Source organism: Mesoplodon bidens (assembly GCF_964165515.1).
Source record: "Mesoplodon bidens genome assembly, chromosome: 19".
Classification (NCBI taxonomy): Eukaryota; Metazoa; Chordata; class Mammalia; order Artiodactyla; family Ziphiidae; genus Mesoplodon; species Mesoplodon bidens.
The window spans coordinates 47,889,488-47,915,203 of record NC_138179.1 but is presented as its reverse complement, the minus strand read 5'-3'; the positions used below and the strand labels follow the sequence as shown (position 1 = coordinate 47,915,203).

Sequence of the window (25,716 nt, the reverse complement as noted above, 5' to 3'; positions counted from 1 at the left end):
AAAAACAACACCCATTTCATTCAGGGGTATTGTGGGGATTTTACAAGCTAATATCTATGAAGCATTTAGTACAGCGCCTGGCACATAATAAACCCTCGATAAATGTTAGCTATGGGTTTGTCACCACTCTGTCACCTGAGCTTAATGGAGTGCCCAGTAGATTTCTGAGGCAGTGGGAAATAGAGGTGCATTCTATGATCTGGGCAAAGGAAACAGGGCATTCCTTAGCTAGGATGGTCCCAGTCTGAAGGTTTTACCACAGGCAAAATCCTCTGAACATTTAGGGGATGGCTAGAGTGTAGAGCTCCCAGGGAAGGGCCAAAGATACAGGGCCAGGAAGACAGGTGAGAGGTGGTTGCAGGTAACTATCCGGGGATGGGGAACGCAACCCTTGGGGTAGTCACAGGTGACTGAGCTCCTGAGGGGAGGAGACTGGAGCAAGAGGGGAGAAGGGTGGGGAGCCTGAGAGGTCGAGCTGCTCTCCTGCCAGGGGTTCTGGTTGGAGGGCACGAGGTGTGGGCTCTCTACTTCCACTCCTTCCTCAGACCTTGGGGCTTCCAAGTCCGGGCTGGGGATTGCAGGCCTTACTGCGTTGGAAGCAGCCAGAGCCTTGGGGAAGTGAGGCACGCTGCGGATCATACTCGAGCTCACAGTCACCCCACTCTGTGTCATCCTTTCAGGGAAAAGCTGAATCCCAGGGGCCCTCTGTTTGCCCCAGACCTTGGTCTAATGACCAGGTTCTTCCGGTGTAGTTGTCATATCTCAGGAGTCAGCTGGTCATGGCTGGTAACTTCTTGTAGTCGTTAAGACAGGAAGTGGTCAGGACCTGGAAACAGAGCAGCGCTAGGGTGTAGGAGAGCGGGGAGAAGGCTTTTTCTGGGGCAAAGTCTTTTTCTGGAGGAAAGGCTCTGTGTGCATTCTTGGGCTATGTGTGCAGAATTCCTGGATTTGGCCTGGGCTGCAGGGACCCTAGGGAAAACTTCTTTATGGACTTCCCAATTTAATCTCTTGCTTTATTCCAATAGGAATTTCTCCCACGAACATAGCAGTGCCCACTTGAAACATTTGGGGGTGTCTGGCAACCTATAGCCCCACTTATAACAAGGGAGACAGTGGGTTGTAAAGTCTGACCGACCTGTTTCTCAATCCCTGCTTTGCCACTTACTACCTAGGTGCTCTTGAGCTAATTATCGCATTTCTCGGAGCCTCTGTTTCTTCACTTGTAAAATCAGGATTCCTATGCCTATTTTGCGCTGACTAAATAAAGTATGAAAACATTCTTAACATAGTATTTTGTATATAAAAATTACAAAATAAACGGCAGCTAATATAACAACAACAACAAAGATAATAACTGTCCCATGACCCCATCTAACCTCAGTTCCTACCTCTGTAAAATGAGTTATTGTGAGGATTAAGGGAGATGATCAATATTCGTAAAGGAGGCGGTATACAAAAAGAAGGGTATTTATTTTAAAGAAGGGAGGAAGGTGATCTCCACGTCTCACTCTTCCGCCATCTTGAAGCTCCTCCCAGAACACGACTTCTATGAACTTTATTTCTGTCAGAACCTGTCTCGCCAAGCCATGGCTGGAAGAAGCTCTGGATACAGATCAGGGGGCAGAGAAGGCGCTCCCAAATCCTAGTTCTCTCCCTCAGAAGGAAATCACACTCGGGGGAAAAGGACCTGGATCAGAAGCTCATCACGGTGAGGGGAAGTGGGGGTGAGGAGGAAGGGAGGCCATGTTCTGGCTGGAGGAGACCTGGGGAGCTAACCCTCCCTGTTGAGGGATTGGAGAATGGATTCAGGCAGATTTGGGGGCCCATTGACTGGCCCCTGTTTCTACAGAGAAGCTGGAGTGGTGGCAGGGAACTGTGGATACTGTTGACACTGGCTGCACTGGGGGCCCCTCTGAGTCCTCAGAGGCCCAGAAGAAGGCCTCCGAGCCCCATGGGGTTCTAGACTCTAGGATTCCCCCAAAGCAATGGTTCTTAACATGTGGAATCACAGACCAGTTTAAGAAGCTAGTGAAAACTAAGGACTATTTCTGTAGAAAACATATATCATGCAGACTTTTGCCTGTTAGAGGGGGTTCACAGATACTTTGAAACTTATCCAAGGTCTTGGGGTGAAGAAACTCTGTCCTTGGCTTCAGAAGAGCCCTGATGCTTTAGGGGTTGGCAAGAAGAGGGGTCCATGAGCTTGGGACAATCTGGTACTTGTCCCGGCAGCACTGATTATGCCAAGGATCAGCCATGGGTTGGTACAGGGGCAGGGGACCTGACCCAGGAGCTATAGCAGAGGATGGTCAGTTTGACCAGCAAGGACCATGCCCATAGCCTATAACATCCTCCTGCCTCAATTCAGCTCACCTCAACTAGCCCAGGGGGCTAGTCACAGGCAGCAACTATGAAGCAGAGGGTATCTTGACTTGTAGGCAGAATGTGCAGATATACTAGGAATCCAGCATAGATGAGTTGATCCTAAGGGGGGAAAAAAGTTCACATTTATTGAATACTTATTGCATGCCGGTCACTGTGCTAAGTGGTTTGCATTAATTCTTTCCAGTGAACCCCGATTTTACAGATAGGGAAACTGAGGCTCAGTGCAGTTAAGCAACTTGCCAAGGGTCACTGAGCTAATGAATAGTGGGGCTAGGATTCAATTCTTGGCCACCTGACTCTTGTAGAGGCAATCCTTACTTTACTCTGTCTCTTAGGAAGGCAAGGAGGGTCTGAGAAGTCTAAAATACATGTCTGGAGGGGGAATTCCCTGGTGGTTCAGTGGTTAGGACTCTGAGCTTTCACTGCCGTGGCCTGGGTTCGATCCCTGGTTGGGGAACTAAAATCCTGCCAGCCATGCGGTGCGCCACACCGCCCCCCGCAAACAAACAACAAACAAAAAAACATGCCTGGAGCCCAGCTGCAAGTTTGGATTCACTGAAGCAGGGCCCCAAGGAGGGTGACTGGGAATTTAGAAAGATGCCAGAGCAGGTATTTGAGTCTAGCAGCTCTGCTATTAGAACGAGGCATCACCATGGCTTGGGGGTTGGATGGGGAGGGTGTCTGGATTGGTCTGAGATGGGGTGTGAGCAATCATGTGATGCCTTCTGTGGGCACAGAGCTTGAATCCAGCCTTGGCCTGGCAGTACTTTGTATGCTGAGCTGGGATGGAGAGTCCACGGGCTCTTACGTTTTCTTCTCAGCAGAGAAAGGTCTGACTCACTTGAGGATGCACTCCCAGACAGAACTTGACTGTCTCAGGCCCAACTGGGCTCAAGCTCTAGGAGGGCAGGGCCCGGGGCTCTTCACTACCACTTCCTCAGTCTGCTGAGAATCACCTGGCACACAGCAGGCGCCTAATACATACTTGTGAATGTGAAATGCCAAGGCTGAGCTCATCCCTCCATAACGTTGATAAAAATCTAGGGGTACTTTCTCAGACAGCTCCCCAGAGCCCAGAAATTCCAAGCTATATCATTGTTAAGTCAGTGTGGACTCTGAAAAGCCCATTTCCTTTAAGCCAAAGGAACAGCTCTATCATCTCTCTCTCTCTCTCAACGGAGCCGCTGACAAATGTGTCGGAGGAGAAGATTCTGAGCCAATATACTTACTCTACACTCAGTCTCCTTCACTAGAAGAATGAATTTGCATTGATAGACCTAAAATCGCTCCACAAATAATAACAATAATAAGAACACATTCCTCTGTGTTTTTCAGATTCCAAAGGCTTTCATATCCCTGGTTTCTAGAACCTCATAAACGTGTGTATGTATGTGTGTGTGTGTGTGTCTGTGTGTGTTTTGGGAGGGGTAGAGTGGGTTTGGGGGTGAGGAAAAGGGCAGGGAACGGATAATTATTTTTACAGATAAGGAAAATGTATATAGGGAGGATTTGGATAATTTTTTTTTTAAACAAGATGGTCGTGTTTTTTTTTTTAACTTTTTACTTTATATTGGAGTATAGTTGATTAACAATGTTGTATTAGTTTCAGGTGTACAGCAAAGTGATTCAGTTATACATATACATGTATCTATTCTTTTTCAAATTCTTTTCCCATTTAGGTTGTTATGTAATATTCAGCAGAGTTCTCTGTGCTATACAGTAGGTCCTTGTTGGTTATCCATTTTTAATATAGCAGTGTGTACATGTCAGTCCCCAACTCCCTAACTCTCCCTTCCCCCCGGTACCCATAAGTTCATTCTCTAAGTCTGTGAGTCTGTTTCTGTTTGTAAATAAGTTCATTTGTATCATTTTTTTAGATTCCACAGATAAACGATATCATATGATTTTCTCTTTCTTTGTCTGACTTCACTCAGTATGACAATCTCTAAGTCCATCCATGTTGCTGCAAATGGCATTATTTCATTCTTTTTAATGGCTGAGTAGTATTCCCTTGTATATATATACCATATCTTCTTTATCCATTCCTCTGTTGATGGACATTTAGGTTGCTTCCATATCTTGGTTATTGTAAATAGTGCTGCAATGAACATTGGGGTGCATATGTCCTTTCGGACCGTGTATTTCTCCAGATATATATGGCCAGGAGTGGGATTGAAGGATCATATGGTAGCTCTATTTTTAGTTTTTTAAGGAACGTCCATACGGTTCTCCACAGTAGCTGTACCAATTTACATTCCCACCAACAGTGTAGGAGGGTTCCCTTCTTGGAGACTTTTTCAAGATCACTTAACTAGTAAGAGGTGGGGCAGGGACCTGAATCCAGGGACCTTCTGACTCTTAGTACAAAGGGGAAATAAGCATGACCTTGAAGGCAAGAGGTCCAGGAAATGGCCACAAAAGTGTTTCCTCCAACTTATAGTGGTGACAATGAGGAACCGGATAAAAGTGAGGCTTCCCCAAGAGGGCAGACTATTGATGAGAGCACAGGGAAAGGATTCTTATCTTGGGGTCAGCCTGGCCAAGGTCAATCAAGGAGCCAGATACTGTGACTCTTGCATCTTTTTTTTTTTTAATTTTCCTCTTTCCACTGTCTCATCATAGACATTTATTTTTATTTTTTATTTTTTGGCCACACTGTGCAGCTTGCGGGATCGTAGTTTCCCAGCCAGGGACAAACCCGGGCCCTGTCAGTGAAAGCACCAAGTCCCAACCACTGGGCCACTAGGGAATTCCCTCTTGCATCTTAAATGGATCTTGGAGAAGATCTATCTGTCATGCATTGGATACCCCTCCATAGTCCTATCACCTGGGGAGTATGGTACTTGGGCAAATCACAGAATAGACACTCAGATCCCCCAACATAGTTGTTCAATTAATATTTTATTAAAATTAACTATCAAGGGCTGCTAAGAAGGCAAAAATAGGAAGAAATTCTTTTTTTTACTGAGAGCCTACTGGGGAATATAAAGATAATAAGCACTCAAGGATCTCACTGTCTACCACAGAGAGGTGATGGTGGGAGAGGTGGAGTGGAAAAATAAATAATCACAGAACTTCTGCTTCTGACTGTGACAAAATGACTGGTATGGGACTTGCTCTTCCACAGTAAACAACAATACATTTAGATAAAATATTTGAGAAACTGCTTTAGAAATTGAATATGGCAAAGCAGAATTATAATCCTTGAGGGAAAGGAAACACATGAGATGAGCCCTACATCTGCCGAGCTTTCTGCCTGGGGGAACTTTCTGGACTGCAGTGCAAGAAGGTGTAGCCTAATAAGTGCATGATGGTGTCACTGAGGTGAAGTGCATAGATTACAGTTCAGGGCTGCTGAGGAAGCTGTAATTTGTGGGAAAGGCTTTTAGAGAGGAGGGAGTTGAACAGAGAGGTTCCCCCAGAAATCTGCATGGGTGATCTCCATGGTCTTTGGATAGGGGATGAGCTGCACATGCACATGATGAGACTCTATAAGGCTTAGGAGAGAGCAGCTGAGAGCTGACGAGAACACTAGAGGTTGCACATGGCTTAGAGATGTTGGAGTTTTAGCTCAGTCAGAATGAAAAGATCTCACTAAACAACTTGGGTACTTAGGTGACACAGAAAGTCCATACCTTAGGAGTAAGGACCATGTTCTACAGTAAAAAAAAAAAAACACACCCTAAGACTAAGGATAAAATTTTAAATGACCAGTCCTCAAAAAGAATAAAACCAATCTGTCAAGATAACTGCCAGTAAGTTAATTGCCTAATAGAACAAAACTCAATAATCTTCAAGGGAAGACAATATACACTCTGAAATGAATAATGCACAATGTTTAGTATGTAATCTAATATTACTATACATATGAAGAAGTAGGAAATTGGGACCCACCATTTAAAAAAAAAGCAGTAAAGAGATACAGTTCCTGAGATGAGTCAGAATTAGCAGACTGAAATTTTAGAATAGTGGTTGTAAACATGTTTAAGGGCTTAAAGGAAAATATAGACATAATTATTGAAGATATGGGGAATCTCTGCAGAGAAACTGAAACTATGAAAGACAAGCAAAGGGAAATTCTAGAACTTAAAACACAATGTCTGAAAAATTTCATGGCTAGGCTTAACAGCATATTAGAGACTGCCAAAGAAAGGGTTTGGAAACTTAAAGAGAGATTACTATTTAACTGAAAAACAAACAAAAAAATGATTTAAAAAACCTGGAGCTTCAGTGGCCTGTGGGACAATTTATTTTAGATAACATCTAAAATATGGGTAATTGGAGTTTCAGAAGGTAAGGAGAGAGAGAATGGGCAGAAAAAATATTGGAAGAAATAATGGCTAAGGAGTTCCTATATTTGGTGAAAAATAAACCACTTATATATCCAAGAGTCTCACCAATCTCAAGCAGGATAAATATGAAGAAAACCACCTATTCATCTTACAGTCAAGCTAGTAAAAAACCAAAGATAAAGAGTAAATTAAAAGCAGCTAGAGTCAAACTGAGACAATTTGAGCAACAAAATAAATCATAGTATTGGATTATAACTCATAGAATAAAATAAATACCCATGAATTCATACTGATATAAATAAATAACTGAATTTTAAAAATGAGGAAGAAGGGGGCAGGGCTTCCTTACTCTGGAATACCAATTAATAGCTGTAGAAAGAAAAATGGAAGTGGAAAATCACTATTAACCAAACAGCACACTAACTAATTGCAATCAAGAACCGTTGATGGATGCTAAAATTAGTGGGTGAAAGTATGAAGAGAAACAGGATATTTGCATAGAGTTGCAGTATTATATTCTCATAAAGTATTTACTAATTACAAAGAGCAAGAGCAAAATAGTTATTTTATAGTGAAGAAACCTGGCAGGCACCACCTTAACCATGTGACCAAAGTTAACACTGTAAATAATAAGATGTATTGTCATCATGTACCCCTTGATATAATGTAATGACAAGGCACATACTTTTTGTGATATTCTCGTATAGAATGCCTCAATACAATCATGAGAAAACATCAGACAAACCCAAACTGAGGGTCATACTATACCATAACTGGCCTAACAATTGACACAAAAGTGTCAAGCTGATGAGAAGAAAAGGAAGACTGAGAAAATGTCATAGATTGAAGGAGACTAAGGAGACATGATGACAATACAATATGGGATCCTGGATTGGATCTTACACCAAAATGGACATTAGTAGAATACTGGCAAAATTCAAATATTGTGTCTAGATTAGTTAATAGTATCATATCGATGTTAACTTCCTGTGTTCAATCATTACAATATGGTAATCCAAAATGTTAATAGTAGGGGAAACAGTGAAGAATAAAAGGGAACTCTTTCTAATATTTTAAAACTTTTCTGTAAGTGTAAATGATTAAAAAAAAAAGTCAGAGGGAAAAGACAAGGGAACAAGAATGTAAATGATGGGAATTCCCTGGCAGTCCAATGGTTAGGACCCTGTGCTTTTACTGCCGAGGGCCAGGGTTCGATCCCTGGTCAGGGAACTAAGATACCAAAAGCTGCGTGTCACGGCCAAAAATAAATAAATAAATAAATAAAATACAATAAATGATGGCTGACTTCTTATCAGAAACAGTGGCGGCCAGATAACAGTGGGACAACATCTTTAATAAAGAACTGAAAGAAAAAAAAAACCTGTTAACCTAGAAATCTCTACATAAGAAATATCACTAAAAATGATGAAACAAATGGAAGTTGAGCACATCTGTTGCTGGTGAACCTTAATTACAAGATCTGCTAAAGAAAGTTCTTCATCCTGAAGGGGTTGGAAATTTGGATGGCATGTTTTCTGGGCCAGTGTCCACCCCAAGTGGTTGGCACCAGCAGAGCTAGGCTGAGGAGACACCTAGGTGAGTGGGAGACTGGTTATATATATATATGGGAATTAAACACATAAGTAAATATCGAGGCAGAGATGTAACCAGGCTGTGTGATCTGGATTTTGCACCAGGGCAATGGCAACACTGTTGAAGTGGCTTCTGACCTAGAGGCCTTCCAGCAGCCAGGAGAGGTATATTGTCCTCAGGTCAGGAAGCCCATCTACCCATTGTGGGCTGGCTCCTCCCCTGCCTCCTTGCAAATTGCTAGTGACACTTCTGCTGATGTGCGCTATTCTTTCGGTGCAGCCTAGTGTTTGGGAGGTCTGAGGAGGGAATGCCCATCTCTGCTGAGGGTAGGGCAGAAGGAAGGGGGATATCAGATAAGATTACATGGAAGAAGTGACCTCTGAGATGTTTTGAGAGAGAAGTGGAATTTTCCAGGTGGAAAAAGGAAGTAAGATCAGTCAGACAGAGAGGCATGGCGTGTTCGGGAATGCTAAGTATCTTCTTGGGCTAGGATGGGAGATGAGGCTGGACACCTGAGGCAGGGCCAGTTTTCAGGTCTTGTGTGTCTCAGGAGAGGGCTTAGGGAAGCCCAGGGGCAGCCTGAAAGCCTTTAGGGGAGCCCAAGAGCTGGAGAGATGTCCAAATCCTGCCTGACGCCTCAGGCCTTTTTTTTTTTTTTATAAATTTATTTATTCATTTATTTATTTTTGGCTGTGTTGGGTCTTTGTTGCTGTGCACGGGCTTTCTCTAGTTGTGGCGACCAGGAACTACTCTTCGTTGTGGTGCACAGGCTTCTCATTGCGGTGGCTTCTCTTGTTGCGGAACACAGGCTCTAGGCGCATGGGCTTCAGTAGCTGTGGCACATGGGCTCGGTAGTTGTGGCGCACGGGCTTAGTTGCTCTGTGGCATGTGGGGCCAGGGCTTGAACCCGTGTCCCCTGCACTGGCAGGCGGATTCTTAACTGCTGCGCCACCAGGGAAGTCCTTAGGCCTTGCTTTTAATCATACTTAGAGTGTCCCATTGAGGCGGCCTGAACCAGCCCCTGCCACTGGTGGCCTCCTGCTCACAGCCCTAGCATTTTGCCCCTTTGAGCCTCCTGATGTTTCTAGTTTGGGGAGGACCCAGAGAGCAATAGGTAGGATTCGGCAGAGGCAGGAGGCCTTTGAAGAGAGTAAGATAAAGCTCCAAAGCCTGTGAGTTTGAGTGGAGGTAGTATATTGACTGTGTCTTGAAATGTTTATCAGATACTTACCCTGTGCAAGCAAGTATTTGTAGAGAAAGGCCCTTTCTGGACATTAAGTGCTTACACAGCTTGAGATGTGGTCCTGTGCTCAAGAGGTTTACAGTTTACCTGAAAACCGAACCAACCCAAGATAAAAATTAGTGAATAATAAAGGACTAAACCGGTGCCTGGCACAGAGTAGGCATTCAACAGGTTTGTCAATTAAAGGAATGTGTGAATGACCAGAACTCAAGGTACAGAGGGCAAGTGCCCAAGGAATTCAGGGGAAAGAGAAAGCTGCGTGGGTGTCTCCAGGGGGAAAGTGCCAGAGGCTCCTGGCTTTTCTAAGTATTCCAAGTGCCCAGCGCGCACCCTGGGACCAGGATGTCTGCGGAAGACACGACCTCGACCCCCACCTCCGGTCCCAGTCTTGCCTTGCGTACCGGCCGGTCCTCGCCGGTTGAGCCGAAGTGACGAGAAACGAGCGGCGGTTTCTCACTTCCCCTCATGCGGTGGAGGGTCCAGAAAAGTGCCAGAGGGGAGGAAGCGCAAGTCCACGGCCCGCCCCGTTGCGTCCCACCCCCTGCGTCCCCTCCCCTTCGGCCACGGGAAAAGCGGCCGCGGGCGCCGCTGCTAGCTGTGGGATAGGAGGACGCGGCCGAGACGGAGCGCGGCGGCCAGCGGACGAGATGCGAGCGCGGCCGCTGTGGGCCGCTGTGCTGGTGCTGGGGGCGTTGGCGGGCGTCGGCGTCGGAGGTGAGTGAGGCTCCCGCGCGGCGGGGACGCAGTCAAGTGTGCAGACTTCGAGCGGGGAAACCTGGCGGGCGGGTCCTGCGCGGCTGCGCTCCGAGTGCGCGGGGCCAGCCTGGGGCTGTCGGAGCCCGGAGCTGGGGACCTTCCGGGCCCCGCTGTGGGAAACGCGAGAGGCTACCTAGGGGCGGGTCCTCCGGGACACCGAAGCCCTTAGCCAGATTAGGCGCCTGCTCCGGGCGGTCTCAACGTGCGCGGTGAGGTGGGCGCATCTCTGAGCCCCGAGTTCAGCCCCGGCTGCGCGCATCGCAGGTGGTCCCGGCCCTCTGAAGGCAGACTGGCTCTGGAAGCCAAGGCGAGCTGGGGCTTCCCGGGGCTGTTCCCGCGCGTTGGCAGAGGGATGCGGTTGTAGCTTCTCGGATGAGAGTGTGTGCGCCCCCGGGTTTGCCGGTTACTCGACATTCCCCTTTCTCTTTGTGTACACTTTCTCCCAAGTTTCTGTTTGGCTTTTGCTTGGCGGCTCCCCGCGAGAACGATTCGGAGGAGGATGAGGGCTCTGCCTCCTACAGTGTCCTCGGGTGGCAGCGGTGCCTCAGCTTCCGGGACAAACCCAGCATCCGAAAAATCTCTACTGTATGCGAGCTGCTACGCCAGGGGTCCCTGGAGCTGGCTTGGCTCCCTGGCTTTGTCTCTCCTCCTGCTGCACACACTATCAGCTGCCAAGGCAGTTGGCATTCGGCCTCCTTGGTGCTGGGAGGGGCAGAGCAGAGCACAGCCCAAGGGTGCTGCCCGTGATCTTTCCGGAGCCTGGGTGACCTTCCCAGGGAGAACTCTGGCTCCTGGTCCGCTGTGTTTCTCTGCAGAGGACACACAAGTGTGCATACACCTACTTTTAGTGAAAAGAGTAGTACTCATCGTAAGGCAATTTAGTTCCTGCAGAAGATATTTTTTAAAAAGTAAGATTTATTGCTAAGGCCATTTGGAAGATAGCTATTCAGAAATACTTGATGACTTCCTTCAAGACTCGTGCATGTATAAGAGATTGTGCAGGAGAGGGCAACAGCATCATTTAAAAAAAACACTTTATTGAGGTATGATTGACGTACAAAACGCTGTATATATTTAACGTATATGACTTGAATTTGGAGATAAGTATACACTCATGAAATCATCACCACAATTTATGACCCATAACTTGATGAAGGAGTTAGAGATAATATATAGGGGGCTGTTTAAGTTATTACTGCTGAAGCTTCCCATGTGACAGATGCTCAGACAGGTCAGCTGATGTCTTTAGCCTGCAGTGAGCACCCTGATGACCATGGCATGGAATTATGAATATCCAGCATTCAGCCCTGGGAGAGGTTAGAGCCTTGGTTCAGATGCTGTCTAAATGGAGAAATCCAGAGGCAATTCAGCTGTCTCCCACGGAGATGCCTGCTTCCATGAACTTAAAACATTTTTGCTTTTTTTTTTTTCCACATCTACAGCTTCCTGAATTTTGGAATGATTTCTGAATCTAATCATTATATTTTCTTACAGTTTTAGAAGTAAGTAAGGTAACACAAGATAGAGCCTAGCATGGTGCTTGGATCAATTAGTGAAAATGAAGAACGTATTTGTTATTTGTTATTTTGGTGTCTCTCTCTCCACCCCTGAGTATGCCTTTTGTCGATCTGTTATTTTTCAATAATCCGTAGAGGATTCCACTGCATTGACATACCTAAGTTTGCATGAAATATCCTCTTGGGGATCTGTTCACAGATTCATTGTTGTGATTGGGGTGATTCCAGAAGTGGTGATAGGTTGTACTGAGCTAGCCTCAGACTCCCTCTGAGAGGCAGGGTAGAGTCATATTTAAGAGCATGGGCTCTAGAGAAGACCTCCAGAGTAATAAGCCCCCAGTAAAAGCAGTTGCAATTGTAGTTAAATCCCCCATCTCAGTGTTGGGGGCTGGCTTGCAGGTAACATCAGATCCCTGGGAAGCAGACACAGGATAAGAGTTGGAGAGCTATATTGGGATACAGTGTGGAAGAGACAGAGACAGAACTGGGTGGGGGTGGCACAGAGGGGCCGCCCCAGAGTGGGAGAATCTCATATGGGGAATAGAGAGGTTGTTTCAGCGTAGACTTGAGTTTTGGAATTTATGTGCAAAGGTTATCTTTTTAGCTTCACTCAAGAGCTCTTGGGTCTTGTGGCTTCCCCAAATATGGTTCTTTTTTTTAATATAAATTTATTAATTTTATTTATTTATTTTTGGCTGCATTGGGTCTTCGTTGCTGCACACGGGCTTTCTGTAGTTGCAGCGAGCAGGGCCTACTCTTTCTTGCGGTGTGGGGGCTTCTTACTGTGGTGGCTTCTCTTGTTGCAAAACACGGGCTCTAGGCACGGGTTTCAGTAGTTGCAGCACGCGGGCTCAGTAGTTGTGGCTCGCGGGCTCTAGAGCACAGGCTCAGTAGTTGTAGTGCACGGGCTTAGTTGCAACGCAGCATGTGGGATCTTCCCGGACCAGGGCTCGAACCCGTGTCCCCTGCATTGGCAGGCGGATTCTCAACCACTGAGACACCAGGGAATCCCCCAAATATGGTTCTTTATTCTAATCTGAGAGCTACTGAGTAACAAGTTTTGTTTGCTATCACCATCTAAATTGATTAGTTCTGAGCTGAGGTGCTGATTTCTCCTCCTGATTTATATCCTGGAAACTCTCCAACTGAAACCCTCTGCAGGAACCCTCAGAGCCTGGAGAGACATAGGAGGAAGCCTTGTTGGCTAGGGAAGGGGACAGCTATGATTTAAAGCCAATCAGATGTGGGTTTAACTCTTGATTTTGCCTCTTATTATGTGTCTTACTTTGGGCAAGTGACTTAATCTCTTGGGTCCTCAGTTTCCTCATCTGTAAAGTGGAGGAAATAATACTTCTATGATTGTGCCAATTAAATGAGATAAAGGCAGAAAAAAAGTTTTCAATAAATGGCATTATTCTTCCTATCCTTAGTAACTACAATGTATTGGAGGTAAGGCTGCTACTGCTTCATGCATGAATACAATCCAGGTTCCTAAATGAGACCCATGGGATCCCTTTTCCCATGCCTATGTGACAGGGGACTCCTCCTTATTTCAACCCATTCTGCATTTGTGGCTTGGCATATCTCAGCCTCTCCGTCGCAATAAGAATTCACAGAAGAGTCCAAGAGGAAGAGAGGCCCATACATTTGCTTTATCCATGAGAAAACCTTAAGTCCTGTCCCTGGGAAAAGAGGAAAGTAAAATACATTCACAGGTTTTGAGAAGAAGGACATGTCTATTTTGTTTGACACTCTATGCCCAGTGGCTGACACATAGGTGGCAAAATACGTACCTATGGAAAGCTATGAAAAGGCATCTAGAGGAGATGTGCCTCGCCTTAAGATACCCAATATTTGAATATCTGTATTCATTCATAGACGATCCTCAAGTGCTCCGTCTGGACATTCTGGAGGATATTAGAATACAGTCAAGACCACGAGTTCTTTGGGCATTTGGACCTCTATACTTTTGCACCATTTAGACCTCTGCTCTGAGGGTGCTGGAAACTCAGGGGATCCTCTGTGAAGTGTTTGCTTTTCCCCCCACCTCCTGGGAGAATATACACAGGAGGGCAGCATTCTTCTTTACCACCTTCAAAATTGTGAGTGTGAGTGGCTGAGGTATCCTGGGCACAACATAATTGGGGCAAGGAGGTAACAGTGAGGAGGGGGAGTCTGGATATGACCCTGGAATTTCCTAGTAGAAATTCCCCCTCTACAACTCCCCACCCCACTCAGGATCTCTGGTTATCATCCCTTCCCAGCCCTAAGACTCCTTCTGCCCTTTTTGGCAGGGATAGCCAGGAAGCATGCCCACAGAAACCGCAACTCATGAATCAGCAGACAGATAATTAACTGAGGGAATGACTGAGCGGCTTCAGGGATCAACCATTTGGCTTGACCCAGCCCCCTCTGCTGCCCACAGAGCTGGCCTGGTGCTTTACCCCATCGCCTCTTCTCTCTTCTCCTGACCCCTGGCCCTTTCTGAGTGCGACAATCATTGTGACTGATGGAGCTCAGGTCACAAGTGGAAATGCAGGTGGAAGCAGGGAAATGACACTGCCTGTTCTCCCTGTGTGAATTGCTGGTGTTTATTTAAATAGGAGACTCTGCAGCAAAAATTTATAAAATCTGCCTTTCTCTGCATGCACACAGTATCGCCAGGAACACTCTTTTCTTTATAGTTAGTTTATTTAGGTATAATTTATGTACTGTAAAATTCATCCTTTTTAGGTGTACAGTTCTATGAATTTTGACAAATGCTCACAGTCAAGTAACCATCAGCATAATCAAGATACATCACCCTAAAGAGTTATCTTGAGCTCCTTGTCAGCAATTTTCTTTCCCCACCTTTATTTCCTGGCAGATCTGTTTCCTGTCCCTACAATTCTTCCTTTTACAGAATGTCATATCAATGAAATCATACAGTGTGTAGCATTTCAAGTCTGGCTTTTTTTTTTTTTTTGCGGTACACGGGCCTCTCACTGTTGTGGCCTCTCCCGTTGCGGAGCACAGGCTCCGGACGCGCAGGCTCAGCGGCCATGGCTCACGGGCCCAGCCGCTCCGCGGCATGTGGGATCTTCCCGGACCAGGGCACGAACCTGTGTCCCCTGCATCGGCAGGCGGACTCTCAACCACTGCGCCACCAGGGAAGCCCAAGTCTGGCTTTTTTCACTTAGCATAATGTGTTCAAGACTCATCCATGTTGTTGCGTATATCAGAATGCTAAGAGGTTATCCCAGGCTACTCTGTCTTCCTCAGGTTCTGAGACAGTTACCCTGAAAGCAGGGGGCTATATCTGTTAAACCCAGATCCAGCTTTCAGTTTCTAAATTTTGAAATTGGATAGATGCATTTGCAACCAGCACTCTTATTATCCTTGGTCCTAAAAGCAAATATGGTCAAATATGGTATGTCACAATCTTTGGAGCTAGAAGCTAAGTAAACGGGGGCTATTCTACCTTTTAAAATTTGGGGTAGCATCTCTGAAAAAAACAACCCACCATAAGTCTTCCTTTCTGGTTTTCTTTCATGTTCCCACAAAAAGACTTCTCTTCCTCCCTGCCAGCATTTCTTAGTTCAACTAGTAAAGCTATTTAAACATTCACGGGGCGAATGAGGTGATATATGCTCATTATATGAAAGCCACATATTGGAGAGTAAATGGCTGGTTCCCCTCTAATTCTGTTCCCCCCTAATGTTCACTATTAATTACATGGTGTGTTCTATTCATATTTTTGTAAAATCTTGCATTTGTAATAATTCTTGCATATGTAAGTAATAATGCAAGAATTTTTGCATTATGTAATAATGTATGTAATAATTCTCAGGGGTATGTGTATTCCTTTACCTAAACTTGCATATGTAATATGTATATGTAATAATTCTCATGGGTATGCATATATGTAATAATTCTCATGTGTATGTCTATTCTTTTACCTAAACTTGTGTTACATTTATTTCAACTTACAAAAGCCACTTTTTTTGTTCATATAGAGAAAAACCCCTCAGGGTGAAAAGCACTGTGGGTCTGAAATTGAGAAACCAATGTGCAATTCATGGCTCTACAGGCTTTTCTGTCAATTTGCTGGGTGATTTTGAACAAGTCATCTTACCTCTGCGCCTCAGGCTCTTGGGGTCTCAAGGGCTGCAAACGGGTGAATGTGTCAAAGGGAGAGACGTCGGTTTGCTCTTGCCTTTCCCCACCACCAATTGGAGAAGTTTTTCCTTTAGCTGATTAATAATGAGGAAGTCCGTGTAAGGATTTCTTTGTGGGGGGAAAAAAGGGAGGTCTGCAGTTAAAAGCAAGCTTGAAAAACTTCGCCCTGGAAGAAAGCTCCAGAAGTTTGGCAAAAGGCACACTCAGTAGCCACTTTGAAAGTCCCTATCGTCAACCCTAAATCTGTTTGCTGATGGGATTCTTGGATAGAGGGAACCCAGGTCTGTGAGAACCGCTGATGATTCCAAACCCCTGCTTTAGCCATTGCACGTGATAAACTCCTCCAGGTTCAACCTGGGCTGGAGCCACCTGCAAGGGGCAGGTTTGACCAACTCCCTGGGAAGGTGGAAGAGGAGGGAGTGTGGTGCCTTCATTCTGGGACTCCTACAAATTGAGAATAGACCACACTCTCCTGGGAGATTCCTGAAGGCTGTGGGAGTGGGCTGGACCAAGTTTCTTCTGGAGTTCCCCTTGAGCTTTGGGATTCCAAGAGGTTACCGGGTTTTGGTGCTGAAGGTGCTTGCTTGTAGAGAGCCTGGCATGCCCTGGGGAGCCTACATTTAAATGAATGCAAATGTGGAGACTGAGGCAGAAGAGAAGACATTTAAAATTAGCTTTATTATTATTTTTTTTAGCTTATAAAACGAATTCAGCTTTTTGTGGGGGAAAAAAAAATCAAGGACATTCCCTGGCCATCCAGTGGTTAGGGCTCAGCGCTTTCACTGCAGTGGCCAAGGTTCAATCCCTGCTCAGGGAACTAAGATGCCACAAGCTGCATGGCACGGCTGGAAAAAAAAAAAAAAAAAGTCAAGCAGTACAGAAATAGAATAATGTAGAAAGTACAAGTCCCTTGTAGTCTTGTACATAAAGATAACCACTGTTGACAGTTACTCCAGAATTTTTTTTTTTTTTTTTTTGCGTTATGCGGGCCTCTCACTGCTGTGGCCTCTCCCGTTGCAGAGCACAGGCTCCGGACGCGCAGGCTCAGCGGCCATGGCTCACGGGCCCAGCCGCTCCGCGGCATGTGGGATCTTCCTGGACCGGGGCACGAACCCGTGTCCCCTGCATCGGCAGGTGAACTCTCAACCACTGCGCCACCAGGGAAGCCCACTCCAGAATTTTTTTCCTATGTATATGTCACCGTATATAATGATTTATCATTATTGTTGTTTCTCAAGCAGAATCATCCACAGTAGGATCATTGTCACTTAATAATATACCGTGGGCATCTTTTTATATCAGTGCATGGCCTTCCATTACTACTTATGCCAAGAGCTGTAACTCTAGCCAGAAGGCATATTGCTATATGGATATACCTGAATTTTCTTCACCAATTCCCTGTTGATAGGCATTGGGATCACCCCCAATTATCTGCAGGGGACATCCTTGTTCATTATTATGCACCTTTGTTCAAGTGTTTCTGCAGGCTGAATTTCTTAAACGAAAGCTGCTGGGTCAAAGGACACGAATATTTTAAATTTTAATTTTAATAGGTTTTCTAAATTGTCCTCCAAAATGGTGGGACCGATTTGCCTTCCTACCAAGACAGGCTGGAAGCAAGGGCTGATGACAGCACCATTGCCTGCTGTTTATACCCACGAGATATGAGCCGCAGGAGGAAAAGTAGCAGAATTGGACAGCTGAATGCCAAGGAGGTCACCAAAAGGGTGCTGCTGGGCTGGGCCTCAAACAGAGCTTGGTATGGGCTTGCCTCTTTTCTATACTGAATGAGTCAGATGGGAGGTGGGGCCTGTGCTGATCACATTTTCCAGAACTTGAGATGCAACATTTGAATCAAATATTAGTTAGTCCGTTAGGAAGAAATGGACATGTGTGCAATAATTGAGGGGTCTTGGGCCCTGGGATGTTAGGCTTCCTAGAGTATTAGTCAGCTTGTTGATGCTTTCTGCTTGGAATATATATACTTCCAGGGCTGGGCAGCTTGAAAATCATCTAATGTAATACCGTTTGTTTTACAGAGAAGCAAAAAAGGAGGTCCTGAGAGGTGAAGTGACTTGCCCAAGATAACACAACTAGTTTAGTGGCATTGGTGGAGAAGCAAAAAAGGAGGTCCTGAGAGGTGAAGTGACTTGCCCAAGATAACACAACTAGTTTAGTGGCATTGGTGGAGTCTAGCCCTGGGGGCTCCTGTCTCCTGGCCAGTGATTCTTCACTGTATCCTGTAGAGACCAAGGACCCTCTCTCATCTGACCCTGAGGCGGGTAGGGGTGTGGGGGCGGATGGGGCGTTCCTAGTGCAGGAAGTGATTTGCATGAAGGTACGTAGGAAGGAAACCAGCATTTACTGAGCATCCACTATGCTATCCGTGGTTCTTTCATCTATGTTATCTCATTTAATCCTAACAACTCCTGCGGTAAGTGTTCCGCCCATATTTGGGAGCATGGGGGAAAGGACGGTCTCCAGTGCTTGGCTGATGTGGCTGGGTTGCCCCTGTTAAATAGGAGGGAACAATGATCAGTTCTCGAATAGGGATGTGACAGAGACTCAAAGAGTCACTGGACCTTAGCGAGAGCACCAGAGAGATGAAGGGACGTGCCTGAGGTCACACAGCCAGTAGAGCGGTACAAGTGGCTTCAGACCTGAGGCCTCCTGTCTGCTGTCCCACCACCATGCTTCCCCCACCACATCCACCGTTACACTGTTCATCGTTTTACTCCCCCTGCCCTCAGGGTGTTTTCCAGGGGCTGGGTGTTAATTTTAGATAATAACTACACAGAAGACAGGACTCCGTCCTTTTTATGCAGTGTCCAGCATAAAACATGGTGACTTAATTATCCCAGTTGGAGATGATAACAAGACATGATATGGCTTCGCTTACAAGGGCAGTGCCTACTGGCTGAAGAAAGGTCAGTGAAAGGGCATGGCCAGTGGTCAGTACATTTGAACTTTGTCCAAGGGGATCCACTTGCTCAGGGAGAAATCCTTCCTGTCTTTTGGTCGTGTCCCTCATGCCAGTGGATCAGCAAGTCCTCAGAGAACATCTAGGGTCTAACCATGCCATGGATACCACTACCATCCAAATCCAACCCCCTGCCATCTGCTGCCTGGATGGTTGTAATGCTTCCTAATTGGTCTCTTTCTGGTCTTGTTCCCCTACTGCCTGCCCTCCTTTCGTGGCCAGGATGATCTTCTTCTGCTCACCTCTGCTCACAGCCCACCAGCGGCTTCCCACCACGTGGAGAATGACAGCCACACTCCCCACCATGGCTACTGCTTCCCAGTATTATGGTCTCTGACTGCGTTTCCAACCGCCTCTCTCTCTCTCTCCTCTTCCCTCTCTCTTCCTGCTGTTTCATTAAGAGGCTGAGGACCGTCTAGCTGCTGTGGGTTCTTTCTGGAATACTCGTCCCCTAGATCTTCCCATGACTCACTCCTTCCTATCATTTTGAAATATCACTCAGAGAGGCCTTTCTTTAAAGGAGACACCCTCCCCTTACTGACACTTTGTCCTGCTTTATTTTCTTAGTGCCTTTGCCCCTGTTTGAAATTGTACTTTTTCGTTGTGTATGTTTTGGCTTTCTGTTGAGCATGTTTGATTTTCACTAAACTCTAAGCTCCACAAGAGTAAGGGGGTTGTTTATTTCATCAGTGTGTCTCCAGTGCTTAGCAGAGTGCCAGACACAGGTAGGTACTCAGTGAATATTTGTTAAGTGAGTGGATGAATGAATGCCAACACCATTGGTATATGTTAGCAGAAAAGTATAAAAGAAAAGTAAACACTTTTCTGTTATCCATAGGTGGGTTAACCATTACAAAATGGTTAGGCCAGCTTTTTTCAATCATGCAGAGTGTTTCAGAGCAGTGTTCCTCAAAATCATGTCATATATGCTATGGAAATGCAAATGCATTTTGTATTATTAGCTTCTTAGGGCTGCTGTAACTAGGTGGCTTAAAACAACAGAAATTTATTCTCTCTGGAAGCTAGAAATCTGAAATCAGGGTGTCAACAGGGCCATGCTCCCTCTGAGACGCTGGATGGACCCCTTCCTCATATCTTCCTAGCTTCTGGTGGTAGCTGGCAACTCTTGGCGTTCCTTGGCTTCCAGCTGCATCACTCCAATCTCTGCCTCTGTCTTTATACGGCAGAGTTCTCGCTGTGTGTCTTCACGTGGTGTTTTCCTCTTGTGAGGACATCAGTCATGTTGGATTAGCGCCCACCCTAATGACCCCATCTTGATCACATCTGCAAAGACCCTATTTCCAAATAAGGTCACAGCTGGAGATACTGGGGGTTAGGACTTCAGCAAGTCTTTCTGGGGGACACAGTTCAACCCGTAACACGTTTTAATATTGGTCGAGGCAAATTGTACACAAACGGCTTCTGATGTTAAGTACCATATTTAATTGGCTCTGATGCACTTTGTTTTTAAACATTTGAAAATCCCTGAAATCAGCATGCCTTCTGTTCGGTAGTTTGGACTCCCTACTGCTTTGGGCGATGCTTACTGAAGCTTTCTGCTCAGAGCACAGAGGTACGTGTTCCCTTGAATCCCACCTTCCTGTCTTCTTCCCCTTCCTGGGATTACTGAGCTGCTGCTGCATGTAAATGAAAGAACAAAAATAAGATCAACTTTCTTAACAACGTGTTCTAGAGAAACCACTTGTTGCATCCATAGCACCGTTAGCCTATGTTTTGTTCTTGGATGACTCACCCAGCCAGGTGACTGCAATGGAAGATCAGGCACTGCCTGGGTCACCCAGTGTCCCCACGGACCTATCTGAGAAGTCACTAGTCAAAGGTCAGTGGCGGGGCTGGAGACCCAGGCCAGAACTCCTCCCTGCAGATAGTAAGAGAGATGTCCATGGTGTCTGCGGTATGGACAGTCCTCCCTTCCACTGAACACCTCTCCTGCTGACTGAGCCCTCTCCTGGAGTCCCCTGGCCTCACTGGGGTGGCCCGTTCCTGTGTTCTGACATCCTGTCTAATTGGACAGCATATCCTCAAAATATCTCTCATTGACTCATTATGACTTCCGCTGGTTCCAACTCCCTTCCTTGTTCCCTTTTTTTTCTCCATTTTCCCCACCCTTTGTCTCTCTTCTGATTCTGTGAATTGGGCTGATGTGTCAAACCACAGCCTTCTACTTCTACTTTCCAGGCAAAGTTCTTTGCTGGTCTTGTCTATGTTTTCTAATTGGCCTTCTCTTCTTGGCCATCCCTCCTAGATTATATTTTTGATCCCCTGCCTTCAACTGTGTGGGCCTCAGGATAAAAACAGCAACAATAAAAACAATAGCAACCATAGCAGCAGCAGCCTTTATTGAGAACTTTCTGTCTTGCCAGCTGTTGTGCTCAGAGTGTGACAGGGATTGGTTGCTTTATAACTACACTGGGAGGACCAGTGCCAGTCCTCCTGTTGCCTCGCTGTGGCTAAGCTGTCCAAGAAAATGGGTGCTAGGGGTTGTTAATTTGTTTCAGTGACAAAGTTCTGATGAAGATCCTTGATTCTCCAGCAGAGCCGAGTCTGGGCCTCCGAGGCTGAGCAGGAACATAGGCCTTATGAATGACTGGAAACAGAGGCCCAAACTCCTTCCACATGTTTGGGGGAAGGGGTGGCCTCAGAGCAACGGCTCATTGAATCAGCATGGCCCAGGCGCAGAGACTTCTGATGAGTCAGTCACTTTCAGCCACTGCATTCTGGGGAACCTGCCTTTGGTTGCAGGTCTTGGTGGGGGGCATCCCAGGAAACGGGTTGGGGGGGGAATCATTGATTCTCATGAAATCAACCTGTGATTCATTAAAAAGGAGAGGTAAGGGGAGCTGGGTAACCGTGACTCCCCAGCCATGACTTCCTAAAGAATAAGTCCCAGCAGCTTGTATCATCCTCTGGGGTCAGGGACTGCCCGTTCACTGCAGGGGGGCCTGCTGTTGTTTATTTTACATCTGGTAAGGCTTTCTTTTGTGGCTATGAGTCAAGGACTCATGGGGAAATGCTAATTTGAGAATGAATGGATGGCTAAATGGATAGACTGGGAAAAGTTTTCAAAAAATAATTAGACAGCGCCCACACCTCCCACGGCCCTCTTCTCTCTTCTGACTGTGCCCGCGATCTTGTGCTTCTCTCCCTACCGAAAATCCATGTCACTTATGTCCAGAATTACTCCCATGGATGTAGATTCTCATGGAAACTTCAAAAAGGGATGCCTAAAATAGTGCAGGCTATGTATGCTTCTCTCAGAACTCTTCCAATAAGGCAGTAAAGGGGGGATGAGTTCCCATCTGGCTGAGAAAAGAGCAGTTGTGAGCTAACAGACGGCCAGGCAGCCCATGTAGGGAGAGGCCTTCTGGATGCATTGCTGGTTCTGAACATTCAGGCATTCTGAATCTGGCAGCTCTGGGAAGATTGGCTACTTTTCTTCCATTAGAGACAGTACATGGCTGAGGGCCATGCCAACTCAGAGGTGGCATTGGTGCCTTAGGGCCAGGTCCTGTACCACCCGTAATTTCCACCTCGCAGTCCTTGTATCACACGCTTAGGTTGGAGTCAGTCAGAGGCTGGAGCCCCAGAGGTTACTCAGGGGCTCACAGTAGCCTATCACTTGCAGAATTTTAGGGTTGGGAAAGGCCTTTTTAAAAATAAATTTATTTATTTATTTATTTTTGGCTGCACTGGGTCTTTGTTGCTGCGCCTGGGCTTTCTCTAGTTGTGGCGAGCAGGGGTACTCTTCGTTGCGGTGCACGGGCTTCTCAATGCGGTGGATTCTCTTGTTGCAGGACACGGGCTCTAGGTGCGCGGGCTCCAGTAGTTGTGGCACGTGGGCTTAGTTGCTCCGTGGCATGTGGGATCTTCCCGGACCAGGGATCAAACCCATGTCCCCTGCATTGGCAGGTGGATTCTTAACCACTGTGCCACCAGGGAAGTCCTGGGAAAGGTCTTTGAAGTTAGACAGACTCAGGGCTCTGAGGAAATGTAGGGCTTCCAGAAGGCACTTCAAGGACTCCACATATAATCTAGTGTTTTGTGGAGAACAATGAAAATTTTAATTGCCCAAGGAACAGTTTCAACCCATTTGCCTGTTTTATATTGGAATTCTATGCATAATTTGGAGAAATGAGCTCAGTTGCTTAAAAAACAAAACAAAACTGATCTAGTCCAATACCTCTCAATTTGCTCTAATATATATTTATTGAGCGTCTCCTTTGAGCAAGGACTGAGGCTGGGCTGGGCAGGACAGGCCTCAAGAGGCTTAAAATCTACTGAGTGGCAGTGCTGTTAAGGCAGATACATAAATAATTATAAGTTGGGAATACTGGAGTGAAGAAACTGAGGCTGAGAGGAATTAAATGACTCATCCAAGGCTATATTATTAGTGGGTGACTCAGTTAGGACCACAGTCTACTGACTGTGTGTGTACCTTTTCTGTTAGGTCACTCTGCCCTGAGATGGATACTGTTAAAGTACAGTTTTTTTCAAAGAGTTAAAAGTATGATTCTCATACAACTATAAAATGAACATGTGTCAAAGATTTCATCCAACATAATGAGGGAACCAATAAGATGTTGACTAGTTCAAAAGAGAATTCAAGTAAGGGAGTTATAGTCGGTCAGTCAAAGGAATGCTGAAATCAGTTACCTAACAGATTCAAAATTGGTTAATGTTCTACAAGGCAATAAACCTTAACCTTTGGGGGTTACCTTTTCTGGATTTTTATGACAGAAATCACTTACGTTGCTGTTGGATAAGAATCATATACGTTGCTCTCCATTGTTGTTGGTTTTCTACAGGTCAACCTCTATTCTTACAGAATCATAAGATAGAAGTCAAACAAATGTACACATCCCTGGAAAATCAGATAATCCCTAAGCATGGTGGGTCTACTAGTCAACCCTTTGCATTACCTTGAAAGGACACCCAGTACTCCCTTTGCCTATTTCCACATTTTGGATAATTTTTCTTAACAATATTTTGTGTATGTGTGTACACACACATTTGCTGGGTGTTTTTTTTTTTTTTCCCCCAGATGTTGAAAGGGAGTTCAGCCACGCTGTTATAAAAGGGACTGAGACAGCTCCATAAAAAGTTTCAGGGACACTGGGAAAACATCACAGTGATGAGGTTGATTTCCCCCAAATATATTTGCTGGTCTTACGAACTGGGGGCAAGGGACCACTTTAGAAAATTGGATAAAGTAATTGTCAAGATAATTGGGTCATAGTAGGAATGGGTCTCCCTCATTCTGCTCTTTGCACAGTCGTCCCTCGGGATCTGTGGGAGATGGATTCCAGGCTCCCCTGACAACCAAACTCCAAGGATGCTCAAGTCCCTTACAGAAATAGTTTAGTGTTTGCATATAACCTTTGCACATCCTCCTGTATTCTGTAAATCATCTCTAGATTACTTACAATACAATGTGAATGCTACGTAAATAGTTGTAAATCCAGTGTAAATGCTATGTAAATAGTTGCTGGCACGTGGCAAATTCAACTTTTGCTTTTTGGAACTTTCTGGAATTTTTTTTCCTGAATATTTCCAACTCGTGGTTGTTTGACTCTGCGGATGCAGAACCCACGGATATGGAGGGCTGACTGTACTGCAAAAGGCCTTCCTGGGGCCCTGGAGGTTTACCTGACTGAGGCCAGGAAGGCTAAGCTGGGGGAAGGAGGGAGGATGGGGACTTCTGTCCAGGCAAATGTCTGGGGTTTGCTTCCTGGTTGGGCTTCTCAAGGCTCTTTTCTTGCCTCTGGTTGTCTCTGCTCCTCCCTGCAGCTTTTTCTCTGTCCTTTGACAGTATGAAGACTGTTCACACTTGAGTGGCATTTTGTAGTGTACCCAGTGCTTCTCCTTTACCTCACTGACTTCTTTGCACAAATCCTATGAGACAGATATTATCACTTCATGGAGGTTAACTAACTTGACCAAGGTCATGACACCTAGTAAGAAGAGCATTCAGAATTCAAATACAGGTCTTCCAACTCCAAAATTCCATGCACTTCCAGCTTATATCAGTCAACTTTTTCTAATATTTCTGCGGTTTTCCCTAAAGCATTCTATATGCTTGGATCCCAAGATATATGTATTGGGAAGCTTGAGAAGATTTGCTTTCCCCTGGCAGGCCAGTAGGACACTGCCATGGCAGTCACCCCCCACCCCCATATTTAGACTGTGTGTTAATGTTAGTGCATCCGGGCTCTGAATTCCCTGTGCAGCGGCTGTGACTAAGTCACTAGAATAATTGGAGAGAGGGTACGTTGCCATGGCTCTGGGCCTGAGATTTTCATTTGTACAATGTAGGTGTCAAATCAGTTGTTAATTAAAGCCTTTCCATCATTTATGATCTGACACTTGCTCCATCACTTGCCACCACAGTGACCTCATCAGTTGAGGGCTGTGATGAGTTTCTCCTGACCTTCCTCATTCTCCTTCTCCCTTACCAAACAGCCTGTGTTTGGTAAATGTCTATGGGATGGTTAAGGTGTATTTGTGTGCATCTGAGAGCTGTAAACCTGGGCATTTGGGAAAGCTGGGGAAGGATGGGGGAAGACCAGGTACTTTGTCATGTCAAATGAGATACTAATGCCTCTGTCTCTCTGTTGCAGGGCCCAACATCTGTGTCACACGAGGCGTGACCTCCTGCCAGCAATGTCTGGCTGTGAGTCCCATGTGTGCCTGGTGCTCAGATGAGGTAAGGAGCAGATATCCGACTTTATTTCTTCCCCAGACTTAGCTGCTTTTGTGTAGAGACAGACCCAT

The 25,716-nt window shown here is 45.7% G+C and overlaps 1 protein-coding gene across 1 annotated transcript in view; it reads left to right on the top strand.

The window, feature by feature from the left end:
* Positions 1–9,855: 9,855 nt before the first annotated feature.
* Positions 9,856–25,716, top strand: part of ITGB3 (integrin subunit beta 3) — a gene marked incomplete at its 5' end in the record, with an annotated part of 52,869 nt that continues 37,008 nt past the window's right edge. The window contains 5 exon segments of the mRNA XM_081220314.1: positions 9,856–9,882; positions 9,885–9,909; positions 9,912–9,946; positions 9,948–10,227; positions 25,563–25,648. Coding sequence (XP_081076440.1) covers positions 9,856–9,882; positions 9,885–9,909; positions 9,912–9,946; positions 9,948–10,227; positions 25,563–25,648 — 453 coding nt within the window.